Below are 15,221 nucleotides of genomic sequence, written 5' to 3'. Positions count from 1 at the left end.
AATAATATATAGTTCAGTTTTCATTTAAAAAGCCAAAACTATCTACCCTTATAGCGCACATGATTCTAAAGTCATTGTTAGTAATGTAAACTGTATGGGTAAAAGATAAGTAGAAGAGTATCTGCCATTTATTTTTTGACATATATAAAGGACAACTTAGGAAACGCGATTTTCTTAAAAAAAAAAAAATGATTCATAAATAAAAATTCAGCTATACATTAATTATTTATTATTTAAAGCATGCATATGGAATTTAAATTATATCCCTAATTATTACATGTCAAAACGAATTGTACAAAGATATTAATGTTTTATCGAATATTTCCAGGACATGCAAAAGGTATTGGTAATAACCGATATATCGTAAATATGTCTTTGTACCATGCGTTCTGACATCTAATAATTCAGGATACTAATTGCGATTCGATTTGCTTATTATTAAACGATAGACTAGTAATATATAATTCAATTTTCATGTAAAAAATTGAACTTATCTATCCGTATAGTACATGTGATTTTAAAGTCATCTTTAGTCATTTGTACCGAATGCGTAAATATATTGAGGAGACAGGGTTCGCTAAATACTTTTTGAAAACAAATTCAAAATCTGTGTTTTTTTGTCCCCAAAAAAAAATCAAAATGATTAAATGAAAGCTCAACCATACATTAACTATTTATCATTTAATAGTATTCATATCGTATCTTAATTAGTTTCACAAATTATTAGATGCTAGAACGCATGGTACAAAGACATATTGATGTTTTATCGAATATTTCCAGAACATGCAAAATGTACTGGTAATGACCGATCTATCGTAAATATGTCATTGTACCATGCGTTCTGGCATCTAATAATTTGGGATACCTTTTATGTTCGATCTACATATTTTTAAATGATAAGTAGATAACTAATATTGGTGTTTTCATTTTAAAAATTGATATTATTTACCTGTACAGTACATATGCTTCTATAGTGATTCATTAGTAACGTGTGCTGAATGGCTAAATGTTAGGTAGAGGAATAATCGTCATATTTATTAAATTGATGTTAAGAAATATCCTGTAGTTTCTTAAGCAAAACAATAACAGACTGCGACTTGTTTAGTGTTAGCATTTTTGAATACACTTAAATGCATAGAATTAACATAAAAAATACTTCCGTCCTAGATATATTTTCACAATGAATAGAACCATCTGTTTTATATATTAAATTATATCTAAGACTAATAATTTGAGTATATATTTGTATTTTTTTGAATAATTTCGGAACATTATGCGAAATGAAGGAGATCCATTTAGTCATAGTGCTTCACTAAAATTAGGGTAAAATCTTATTCTATTTAATGCTCAAAAACCGAACTCTCTTTCGTGGCACCTTTTAGTCGGACACGTGGGTCATTCGTATCACGTCATATGAGATAATCCAAGTCTGAACCATCAAATCTAAAAAAAATTCATAGAGCTGTTTCATCATCATAACTAGTAGCTGAGATTATAATAATATTAATATATTAATTCTGTAATTGTTAATTAAATGATTAAAGATAACAAGCTGAGTAAATGCATTTTATAATGAAAATCTCGTGAAGGAAACCGATCCATACATTAGATCTGACGGTTACATTAACGTTTCATGTTTCCATTTTAATATTCTTTAGTGTTGCAACTTACATTGATTAAATTTTATCTTATCTTTTATAGAAACATATGTGAAGAGACACTCATTTTAAGTATACACATGACGGAAAGTGTATTTTTATTACATAGGACCTGGAAGAATACAATACATATCATATTTGTCTCTGAATCATAACTTTTGTGTAAAAAAAGTAATTAGCTCCTAAAAAATTATAAGTTGTATATTTAATGTAAATGGAAACAATTACGCTTAAAGTATCTTTAAAAGTTTAAAATCATCAGGGTTAAATGGAAATTTACAAAAACATTTGTAGCCATTAACATTTTGATTTGTGTAACTTTGGAAGTCATATGTAGGTAATATTGCTGTTTTGGAAAATGAGGATTTTAATTACTTAATTACAAGTAGATTAAAAATAGTCATTTCTTCCCTAAATATCCTGGAAATATCTGACATATTGCAAACTTGTCTTTGAACCATGCACATTCTAATAAATAAAAATTCGCGTTACATATAGATATCCTATTCGTATTTTAATAGGCAAGAAAGAGATAATTCGAAATTCAGCTCAAAAAATAATTTAAACTAGCTGAATGTTAAAAAATAAATGAATTATTGTTTTTCATACTAATATTTTTAATAAAAAACAAAATTTTGATTGTGTTGTAGTTTTATTTAATTTTCCAAATGTTTCGATAGAATATATTGCATTATAAATACGTCTCAAAGTAAAAATGTTTAATACACATTTTTTTATACGCAAAACCAGAAGTTCTGTTAATTGCACAAGTACATTAAAAATAGAAGCTTTTTTTTATATAAAAATAAACATTATCTATCATATAAAAAACTCAGAAAGCGTCTTAGTGCTACAATATTTCAATATTAATTAGTTTGGAAGAACACAACAAAGCACACAGATATCCTTGAACTATGTGTTCTACATACTAAATAATACGTTACAATTTTTGTAGAATTTTAAAGCTCTTATACTTATTTTATTCTGATAACAATATTCTAAACTGTACTAAGCTAATAATGTAAATGTAAATTAAACAGTTGTCATTTGGTTAAAATATAAAATTTATATATCACAAGTATAACTAAAATTAATATTATCTGTAGAATGAAAAGAATTTGACATTTTCAATAGGATTGCGGGTAATATTTTAAATTAATTTTTTGAGTTATAAATGTAAAATATCTATTTCAGAATTTTTGTCATTGCTATAAAATAACGTGTAATAATAAGATATATCACGTGTGTGTAGTATTTAAGCTATCCCTTTTACATAGTAGGTGATAATATCTCCAATTGCATATGTGTGTGAAAAACAATAAACTTTTATAAAGCAAACGGCGATATAATTCATAAAACTATTCCATGAATAACTAAATAAAATCATGTTTAAAATTTAACGTATCTAAATTATGGTATAAACGTGAAGAAAAGTAGTTATATAATTAAGCAAGAATTTCGTAAAATTTGCTTAAAATTTTAATTACATAATCTTAATTTGATTATGTATCCATGTTTTGATTTGGGGTGCTGTTCGATTCTGCAAACGTGGATTGTTAGCAATTACATTTTCTACTTGTTTTAGAGAAGGAAGCATTTTGTCCGATATATGTTTGCCAAATATTCTTAAAACTATATCTTTTTCGCTGTTGCTCCAGCGCCTACGCTTCACTTTACCATAAGGAGATGCTACAAATGAAACAAAAACTTCAATAAGAAATTTAAAATATATATCATTAATTATTTATAACAAAATGCTTACTTGATCTCTTTTTTTTTTTATTTTCCTTATTTGATGAGTGATATTCTGGGGTCTGAACACCATTTGACGAATTTTTTGATTCTTCTGTTGCTTCTACCTCGTTTGGACTATCTTCTGCGTTATCTTCCCCATCCGAATCTTCCGAATTTTCGCTTTCTCCTTGAGCTTTTTCCAGCAATCTCGACATTCTTAATATTTCTCTATTTATTAATGGTTGACGGTATATATTTTTGTGAATTGCTTCACCATGCCCCATAAAATTTGCAAGATCACCAACCTCATTTTCAGTTAAATTTAACACAATACTTTGCGTTGCAATATGCTTACGTAAAATGGTACCACGTAAACGTTCAGGGTACTTTGCACCGCATTCGACCGAAAATTTCCTGATTAATGTGCAGGCTCTGAAGTACGTATAAACTAATTTTTTTTTGTTAGGTGAACCGAAGACATAAGGATTACTATTACTAACGTTTGCATTTTTCCTGAACTTTAAAATACAGTTTACTGCTTTTACATGTTGCTCATTTAACAGAATAGAAACTGTTCTGTTTAATTTACCCCGTAAATTAACCTTAATATATTTTTTCGCAGCTTCTTGCTTTTCCTTCGATAAAGAATAAAATAGATCTTTATCGGTTTTTTCATCAACCTTCTGATAACACTCAAAATCTTGAATCAAAACTCTTTCGAGTTCACCTGGTCTTCTGCGATTAAATGTTAATATAGAAATTAAAGTAGATTCTACTAACTCTGTCCATTCAATGATAGAAAATGATTTTTCTAATGCATTGAAAGCATTATCCATTTTCTTCATCAAAAATGTTTTCAATCGCCTTATATCGTCTGTAGGTGGTAATTCCACTGTTTTTCGTCGTTTCTGCTGTATTTGGGTTTCCATAGCAGTTTTATTCACATTAATTGCCACTTCCAATAAAAATACTTTAAGAAAATCTTTCACACATTTCTTTTTATCTTGATCTTGATTTTTTATACACTCTATTATAAGTATTTCACCAATTTTTTTTAACAAAGTAGTTAAAGCAAATGCTACACTAGGTGTTTTATAACTATTTCTTGCATCGTTAAGACCCGCTTCAATATTTATTGATTCAATAACGCTGTCAATATATTTTGGATAAAATACAGAGGCCAAATCTGTAATATCTTTTTCTTTATTTTTGATAGTTTTCAAGAAACGACCTACAAGTCGTATACGTGATCTGATCATATCAAAATGATGATTGCTACTTTTGTACTTTTCAACCATTTTGTTAGCGTAAATGATGACTAAAATGTCATATCGGACGAGGCGCACTATCTCATCTTCTCTAAGAACAGGGAAGAGATGTTTTCTAACTGTATTAGATGCTTGAGCATGTATTCTACCAGCCACTGCTTTTCCCATCACTTTAACAATTCTATTCTTTTTACTATTTCGACCAGTGCATTTAGCAAAATGTAGTCGAAGAGTACTTTCTGAATAAAAGCCTTTACAATTAGCGCAAGGCAAATAATTTTGGGCAGTTTTTTCAGAATTCTGCATCTTTCTTCTGGCAACGATTAATGTGCCGTCATTGTAATTTTCATTTGTATTGTGTACAAAATTACCCTGTTTACGTATTGCCGCAATGATATCTTTTCTTTCTTTACAATTTTTCGGTAAACTTATAAATTTACCGACATCAGTTTCCTCTCTGTGTTTAATTTCCAAATGTCTGGCTAATTTTTGCTGTTTTGTGTGACAATAGACACAAAAGTAATATTTTTTATCTCCTTTTCTTCCTCGAGATTCTTCAACGGTTAAATATTCTGGGTTACAAGCACTCATGCCTTCGACATTTAATGAGTTGGAAAGATTAAAATCATTTGTACTGTTATTAGCTTTATTTAATTTTGGATTTTTTTCCAAATTCTCAAGTAAATCTTCGGATTCATCTGAGTCAGTATCAGTGCTATTTTCCTGAGGGTCTGGTTCATAGTCAGATGACGTTTCCATAGATTCGGTTATATCTGTAGCTAGTGAAAGAGCATTTATTTAATTTCAATAAATATTCAATATGAAGTATTAATATTATGTATCAGTGGCAAATGATTTTAATACAAAGCTCAAATATACATATATTTTTAATATTACCTGCAATTTCTTCTTCAAATGGTATTTTATTTATACCTTCATCATTATTATTACAGTCGGTTTTATCATCAATATTACTGGTCTCTGTTTAGTGAAAACATTAAAAGTATTTGATAAATAGAAATAATAATGAATATTTTAGTAAGTCATACTTAATACATTGATTATAAACAGGTAAAATACCTTTAATGAAAGTGGCATTTAACATTCTTCTTTCTACTGAAGTAGTATGTACATCGCCGCATGATTCATTATTGCTAATATTACAATTATCCAATGTCGCTGGGCATACTTCATTTATTTTCAAAGTTTCACCAGCTTTATCATCATAAAGAAATATAAATTAATGAGTATATTAGACATTAAGTTTCTCTACTAAATAACTCACCAATACTCATATTTAATGGTGTACTAGATAACAATGTATTTTTATCTAATGTGTTATCTATATTTAACATGATAAAATCTACAGTTTCATTTCCAAGTATATTTGTATCTTCAGACATCTTAGTAAAATCTGAAATATAAGTTTTACAATATATTAATTATCCTATAGTTTTCTATTAACAAAATTAAAAATACATGACTTAAGATAAAATTATAAGCTTTTAATCAGTTATTATTAAAACCTTTCATTGCTACAATTTCCCTGATTTGTGCAACTGACTGAGATGTATAATGGGCTTGCATAGTTTCTTCCAACTGCTCTATTGAATCTAAATTATAAATCTGATTAAACACAATTATGAGAATACAACAATTATTTAATGCTTTTTTAATTATACCATTTGTGTTTATCAAAGTAGCCTCATATCTTCCCGTTGAACACTTTACTATACAACTATCATCTTGTATTATCTGTACTTTATTCGATGGATATATTTTCAATGAACCATGTCCAAAAGACACAAGAGAATACATTTTTCTAAAAAGAAAGTTCAGTTAAAATACATAACAAAGTATTGTGTTGTACATAATGGTAGTAAAAGGTGAAAATGTAACATAATATAAATACACTGCTTGACCAATTATTTTAATTTTAAGTTTTTTACTAAAAGTGATATAAGATTATTAAATTTTAAGAGCGTAACCCATAATTGTAAGATTATGATATATATCTTATATAAATTTGAAATTGATTCAATAAAAAGTCCTTTGCTGGGGAAGCTTTTATATAAATCATTATATTATCTAAAATACATACAAACTCTGTGTAATATTAATGACTTCCTCTTAAGTGTACATCTAATATAAATATTGTTTTTCAGCTTATTTAATAAGTCGAAGAAGAAATTGAACACTTTATTCTCTTTCGAATATTAAACCATTAAGTTACATACCCTCTTAAACTTTAGTAATCGAAAGGTATTTTTCAAACTTTTTATACAATAAATTCAGTATAAATTTTAATTTCTCAGATTTATATTCAAATAAAAATTAGTCATAAAGATTAAAATTAAAAAGGTAAATCATTATTAAAAAAGTAAATCTTTCTATATTTATATAAAATTATCATGAGATGGTTAAATAGGTCAAAAATAGTCAAGATAACATTTTAAATAAATTGTTATATAAACCAGTCTGTGACTAAAAATATCAGTTTTTCATTTTAATATATAAGGGAATTCATAAAAATTTGTCGAACATTGAATTAAACATATTTATAAATGCAAGATTAAATTCGATGACAATAATATAACCCAAATTTTGATACTTACTTTTATGGAGAGAAGTTTCTACCTCACTTACTTTTACAATTATCACAAAATCTTTTGAAACTGCAATTAGACAACAAGTAGCCGTGCCCGACTTAATCGTACCAGGTAGTTGCAGCGAAATAAGAAGGACATCAAATTTTCCCAACCGCCAACAGTCTCTAACCGCTTTATATTGAAAAAATCGAATTCAATAATGCCAATATACAAGTTAACCTGTGGTTATTTCGGACGACACATTACCTGCTATGAAATTGAAATGATTGGGTTAAACCATTCCTACCTTTTAAAATTGACCAATCATAACATATCATTGAGTAAAGTCACTAATACAGCACTATGGGCGCGTTCACGGAGCGCTATCAATACTACTGCATACACATACTAGGCAATATTCTCTGGGCAGCATCGCCAAATAGCGCCAACAACGTCTCCGTGAACCCACCCTATGATTAATGACGACTTTAAAACGATGCTTGCTTTACAGGAAAATAATTTTAACTGTTAAATAAAAGTTCCAAAATTCGTTATATATATCCACTTATTGATTAATAATAAGCACATGGAATCGTAGTTAGTATCCCAAATTATTAGATGCCAGAACGCATGGTACAAAGCCATATTCACGATAGATCGGTCATTGCCAGTACCTTTTGATTGTCCTGGAAATATTCGATAAAACTTCAATATGTCTTTGTATTATGCGTTCTAGCATCTAATAATTTGTAAAACTAATTAAGATTCGATATGAATACTATTAAATAATAAATAGTTAATGTATGGTTGAGCTTTCATTTGACCATTTTGATTTTTTTTGGGGGGACAAAAAACACATATTTTGAGTTTATTTCAATAAGTAAATAGCGAACCCTTTCTCCTCAAAATTTTTCCATGCAGAACACATTAGTGAAAGATGATTTTAGGATCATATGTATTATGTGCATAGATAAGTTCAATTTTTTAAATGAAAGTTAAACTATGTTACCTATCTATTTTTGAATAATAAGCATATCGAATTTTAGTTATTATCGCAAATTATTAGATGCCAAAACGCATGGTACAAAGACATTTTCACGATAGATCGGTCATTGCCAGTACCTTTTGCATGTCCTGGAAATATTCGATAAAACTTCAATATGTCTTTGTATTATGCGTTCTAGCATCTAATAATTTGTAAAACTAATTAAGATTCGATATGAATACTATTAAATAATAAATAGTTAATGTATGGTTGAGCTTTCATTTGACCATTTTGATTTTTTTTGGGGGACAAAAAACACAGATTTTGAGCTTATTTCAAAAAGTAAATAGCGAACCCTTTCTCCTCAAAATTTTTCCATGCAGAACACATTAGTGAAAGATGACTTTAGGATCATATGTATTATGTGGATAGATAAGTTCCATTTTTTAAATGAAAGTTAAACTATGTTACCTATCTATTTTTGAATAATAAGCATATCGAATTTTAGTTATTATCGCAAATTATTAGATGCCAGAACGCATGGTACAAAGACATATTCACGATAGATCGGTCAATGCCAGTACCTTTTGATTGTCCTGGAAATATTCGATAAAACTTCAATATGTCTTTGTATTATGCGTTCTAGCATCTAATAATTTGTAAAACTAATTAAGATTCGATATGAATACTATTAAATAATAAATAGTTAATGTATGGTTGAGCTTTCATTTGACCATTTTGATTTTTTTTGGGGGACAAAAAACACAGATTTTGAGCTTATTTCAAAAAGTAAATAGCGAACCCTTTCTCCTCAAAATTTTTCCATGCAGAACACATTAGTGAAAGATGACTTTAGGATCATATGTATTATGTGGATAGATAAGTTCCATTTTTAAATGAAAGTTAAACTATGTTACCTATCTATTTTTGAATAATAAGCATATCGAATTTTAGTTATTATCGCAAATTATTAGATGCCAGAACGCATGGTACAAAGACATATTCGCGATAGATCGGTCAATGCCAGTACCTTTTGATTGTCCTGGAAATATTCGATAAAACTTCAATATGTCTTTGTATTATGCGTTCTAGCATCTAATAATTTGTAAAACTAATTAAGATTCGATATGAATACTATTAAATAATAAATAGTTAATGTATGGTTGAGCTTTCATTTGACCATTTAATTTTTTTTTGGGGACAAAAAACACAGATTTTTAGTTTATTTTAAAAAGTAAATAGCGAACCCTTTCTCCTCAAAATTTTTCCATGCAGAATACATTAGTGAAAGATGACTTTAGGATCATATGTATTATGTGGATAGATAAGTTCCATTTTTTAAATGAAAGTTAAACTGTGTTAACTATCTATTTTTGAATAATAAGCATATCGAATTTTAGTTATTATCGCAAATTATTAGATGCCAGAACGCATGGTACAAAGACATATTTATGATATATTAGTTATTACCGTACCTTTTGCTTGTCTTGAAAATGTTCGGTAAATGGCATCTATATTCGAAAAACCATACGTTTTAAGATATATAAAGATTTGTTTTTACGAGTAAATTGCCATATTGTAATCATTTATTTGTAAGCAGTTATGGAAAAAAAGAATCATTTGATTTAAATAACTCACTCATGCCCGGATTAGACCACGTAAAATGATTTATTTCATTTGATAAAATGACTGTTTGAATTGAAACAAAAAGATTTAGATGATATATTACTTTTTTAATTTAAACAGATATTTTTGCAAATGAAGTAATTTATTCTATTAAGCTTGTTCCATGCATGAGTTATTAAATCAATTTTTGTTCCGTGGGTGATATATTTTTATTTAAAATTTTCTTTGAATAGTAAACTACCTAAGTTTCAAGTATAGAAGAGAGAGCCATTTCTTTATTATAAATAAAATTAAAAAATTCACTTAATTTATAATGTTTGACAATACCCAGAATATCTCACAAATTTCGTGGCTGCCTTAATGACTGAATCTTTACTGTTTCATATTTAGTGATATATAATAAATATTGGTTTTAACTAAGGGAAATGAAATTTTATGAAACACACAAAGAAACTTGTTCGACTTATATAAAACTCCAATCAATTATAAGAAGCTCATAACTTCCCGTGTTATTGGTTATTTTATTTTCTCATATTTATATGTACTATAGTCTAATTCAAGAATAAGTGTGAATGTATTACTTGTTTTCAACACATATTAAAAAGAGGAAAGAATATGTGTATAATATTCATACGCATTCTTTAATCCTTAATAGTAAAAAATAACAAGCAAGATAAAATAAAAAGATGACTTTAAAATGCTAGTTATCGGTAATCAAATTAAATGATGCATTTTAAAAATTTGGGAATAGCACAAACTTTAAATGAAATATTTGGTGTCATCAAAAAATTTACTAATTTTTCTAGACTTAGAGTATAATTAATTCCTTAAATTGTTAGTTGTATGATTGTTTTGTAAGAAGTTATTTATATTTGTTTCAATATTCTCCATATCGATTAAAATAATCTCAATTAGCGAAAAATTTGAGGGTTTAAATATAAGATTCAAACACACAGCTCCAAAAAATTGGTAGAGTTACAAATTGAGTATTCTGAACTATATTTTCAGTAAACATTGAAGGTCATTAATCTCTTTTGGAAATGAGAACTTAAAATGTCATTAAAAATAACTTAATTAACCTTCACAAATATTAAAAAGGCATCATATATGAATAGTATATTATTCATTCAAATCTTTGATTCCAAAAACAGTATTTGTCTAACCTTGGTTTTAAATAGTTTTACGTATAATTTATTTAATTTTCTTTTAATAGCATTAAACTGTTTTCCATATTGGGTATAAATTATTGATAATCGACATTTGTATATAAACAAATGTCCTTGTATACTACAATAACTATTATATTCATCATATTTTAATTTTTGATTAAAATATCGAGTATACATTAGCGAAAACGTGTATACATATGATATGTATACTAATTTCAACGATTAAATGTACACAATAATAAATGTCCCTGCACTCATCGTTTGACATACATATATATATATATATATATATATATATATACATATATATATGTTTAGAATAAGTATTTCGGTATATAAGCCGTAAACGTTATAAATTGTAACTAGTTATGTTAAAAATAAAAAAAGCATTATTTAGTTAATATTTGTTATTATTTCTACACCCGAGAAGTAATAAACTATATAAATGTAATATTAAATGACGTCTTATTCACGTATTGCTAAACACGCTATCTCAACGATGTGATTGAAACGTCATTATCACATCACTGTGACCACGTCAAAATAACGTTATACATATAACGTTACTTATGTTACGTACATGTAGCGGGCATTAAGCGTCAATATGACGTGCTTTCGATGTGATTTTCAATATGAAAAGTAACGTTATTAATCTGACGTCCACGTTATATTCACATCATTATGATGTTTCGGTGCTACGTGGGTGGTTTTCTATTAGTCACTCTATTTTTTGTAACCTATAAAACAAAGAAATCACAAAGTAACATTGCTCAAATATTTAAATATTTGTTCTAACAAACAATACTTATCTAATTGTTTTCTGGATCACTGCCATATAATTGATGCATCCAAATTTTAACTATGAATTCACGTGGAAAACTCACGTGCGAATCATACTAACAAAACGAACACTTCGATGGATACTACATATACGTCGCGCCTGCGTTGCGGCCATATTGGAATCTGTTTCACACCTATAGCACGAACACATTCGGACCTTATCGGAAGAGTGGTGGAGAAGGACAGAAGATGTCGTTGATAGGCTTCTATTGTGAAAGAGTGAGACTTCCGAGCGAGACAACAATTTTCGGTCGGAAGAAGAAGAAAAGCTGAAACTAAAATAGCTGATCGTAATTGCTCAATCTTGATATCTCAGCATTGAGTGTACCGATTTAGACGTTTGTAGTCTCATTCGAAAGCTTATAATCGATTTATATAATGAAAGTTTCATTAAAATTTTCATTAAATGAACCGATCGGAAAATATATCCATCGGAAGAATCGAGTGGTATAGTTTGGTTCAATCTTCGGGTAAAAGTAAGTAGTGTCGCGCGGCTCGTATTTTTTTAATTATCTGCCGCGTAACACTACCGTGTTACTTGATTGCTATATAAGCTTCAGAGTTATAGGTTAGTTTAATTTATTTATAACGTATTGTTGTGTGTTTATATTATAATGTAGCTGATGAGTTGCAGCTTGTGGCTTTAAAAGATAAAATACTCAAAAAAAACTTAAGTGTGATAAAAATTAAGAAACAGAATAATCCAAAACTAACAAGAATGATCAAGGAGAAAGCAAATTGTAAGGTAAAAATATTAGAGACCTTTATTCACAGGAGGAAAAATATTTAAAAATGATAGAGATTTAAGTATTTAAAAATTTTTCGGAAAATGAACTATATGATAAGCGATCGAGACAGTTTTGCTACGCAAAAAGCAAACAGGTGCCCCTTTTATTTAGCTGTCGTTTGATAATGTAAAATTTTAGCATATTCACAAAATTAAAATTGTTCAAATGTCCCCAATATATGTTTAAATCTCTCTGTATACCCGCTTATCCCCAATTTGTAACTATATATCGAGTGCCTAATAACAACCGTATATGTAATCGTAGAACAAGTGATCATTGACGGATAAGGAGATAATTAATAAATTAGAAGATATAATAGATGTACCAGGATCTGAATATCCAAAGGAAAATTTTAATATTAAAATGGAATTGGTACAGCTGCAAAATACATTTGAATGTGCTATTGAAGTAATTTGATATTTGCTATGAGATAAATACTACACATATTAATATATTTGATTCTTATCTTCCATAAAATTAAATATTTGATTCATGAGGTAGAAATGAATGAAAAAAGCTCAAAAGACCAAGATACAGATGCATATGTAAGAATAATTTAAAAAAATTTTTAGATATATTATATTCCATTGACAATTACAGTATATCGAGGAAATCTGAAGCACATTCACTGTACTAATTATAACTTTCACAATACTCTCATTATATTTTAGCAAGCTCTAAAAAGAATTGCGATTAACGTAATGTGGGTCATTTTTAACTATATAATTACAAAGTAATTTTTATTAAAGCATTTTCTTCTATAGCAAAAATTAATAACCTGGCTCTCTTCTTTAATTAATTCAGCAGTCTTCTAAGGCATTGCAAGATTTGGAAGATCCTAATAATAGCAGAAGATCATCGTATGTTATTATTTCGTCCGATGAATGCATATATGATTCAGACATTTCTGATAATGCTGAAAGCTTTGTAGAGATTCAGGAAGTATACGTTGTGCTATAGAATATATCTTTAATTCTGTCTTATTGCAGTATCTTATAATATTAATTTATTTATTATAATAATAGAATCGTGACTCTACCAGAATTTTGGCTTCATTAGAAAATAAAAAGCTTGAGATGAAATACGTAAATACTTTAATTATTTCCTCGGTAAAAGAATTGGAAGACAGAGTATTTTGTAACGAAGAATACGACGTTCCAATGGTATCAAGAGACACGGTAGTATCTCGACGGCAAGTACAGAAAAAAGTAGATAATGACATGTATATACGGCCGTCGAGGACTACTCTCTTATACAGCAAGTTTGGCTGTCCTAATTTTCAAACCGATTTTTCTTTGTGAATAATCCACTATCATGATTTAAGCAAAGCTTTTCTTAAAATGGTTTTGAACGAGCTTTCATTTGAGCCCATAAACATTAAAATCGGTTCACGCAATCCAGAGATCTCATACTCTGTTAGCTATATATATGCCGAAGTTGAAATTCTTCTCCCTTTTCTCTGTATGTCTCGGGCTGATCTGTATGTCTCGGGCTGAAGTTGGCTGCTATATTCACCTGCTATATTCAATACCGGCATAACCCTAAATTTCGATCGATTTCGATAGAACTGTCAAAATCAAAATTACTCTGTTGGGATAAAATAGTATGATATAATTCAAAGTGTAGATAATTAAACAAACTAAAGGAATAAATACATGAAAGAGTCTGATGGAGAATCAGATAAGTAACACAACATTGTAAAATATATTAAAATTTAATATTTTGTGGTACTTTGTGGGATTTTATTTCAGGTTATAAATAAAATATTTTCCTTGTATGCACCTCTGATTTGAAGTCATACCAGTGCCAAATGCTCTAACAATTCTTGGAAATACCCTGTTATTGAAAAATGTAGATTAACGAAAATTGTAAATGAAACAGAAGGATGAGGTTGTTACGTTCACTCATAACCAACACACATGGTAGTGTTTCAACAACAATTAACATAAACGTTTTTAAGAAAAGTAAGTACATTGTGAAAAAAATTAGTTTAATTAACGTAAAGTTATATACAAGGTATCCTTTCATAGTTTGCAATTTGATGCCAGACCAGTGCCAAATGCTATAACAATTCTTGGAAAAATGCAAGCACCAAAAAGTACTACCATAGTTAAAGAGGAATCAGTTACAGTTCCAGTGGATATTACTACTTTTTATAATAAAATAGATAATGAAGATAGTGCTGCCATGTGTTGCTGGAAAACAGAGCTTTGGTTTAATGCAACTACGGAGTACTGGTTGAGCAATGGAAACAGTAGTTTGAAATGTGATTAACTGTTGATGACTCAATGATATGTCAATTTACTAGCGAAAGAAAAAGATAAGCCAATTGTTCATTATCACATGGTAAAGTATGTGTAACTCATTCAACCGCTTAAAATGTATGTAATTAAAAATTAATTGTTTATTTATTTATTTTTTAATTCAGCTCAAGCATGTATTAAAATATAACAATTACTTTGTTGAGTCTCTCTTTCCAGATGTACTTCAAAGGTTATTGAAATACCCTGTTATTCAAAAATGCAGGTTATTGCAGATAAAACAGATAAGGATAATCTTGTTACA

The 15,221-nt window shown here is 28.4% G+C and overlaps 1 protein-coding gene across 1 annotated transcript; it reads right to left on the bottom strand.

Moving 5' to 3' along the window:
* Positions 1-3,141: 3,141 nt before the first annotated feature.
* On the bottom strand, positions 3,142-6,478 carry LOC136774924 (uncharacterized). Its single transcript, XM_066729396.1, has 7 exons — positions 6,343-6,478; positions 6,187-6,273; positions 5,946-6,074; positions 5,741-5,875; positions 5,558-5,641; positions 3,421-5,439; positions 3,142-3,347 (listed from the first exon to the last, which is right to left on the bottom strand). The coding sequence occupies exons 1-7, from the start codon at positions 6,476-6,478 to the stop codon at positions 3,142-3,144; spliced, it is 2,796 nt and encodes a 931-aa protein (XP_066585493.1).
* Positions 6,479-15,221: the final 8,743 nt, after the last annotated feature.

Source organism: Prorops nasuta, unplaced genomic scaffold (assembly GCF_024137725.1).
Source record: "Prorops nasuta isolate Cenicafe-Biocafe unplaced genomic scaffold, Cenicafe_Pnas_1.2 PNAS00007, whole genome shotgun sequence".
In the NCBI taxonomy this organism is placed as follows: domain Eukaryota; kingdom Metazoa; phylum Arthropoda; class Insecta; order Hymenoptera; family Bethylidae; genus Prorops; species Prorops nasuta.
This window is presented reverse-complemented; position numbering and strand designations above follow the sequence as displayed.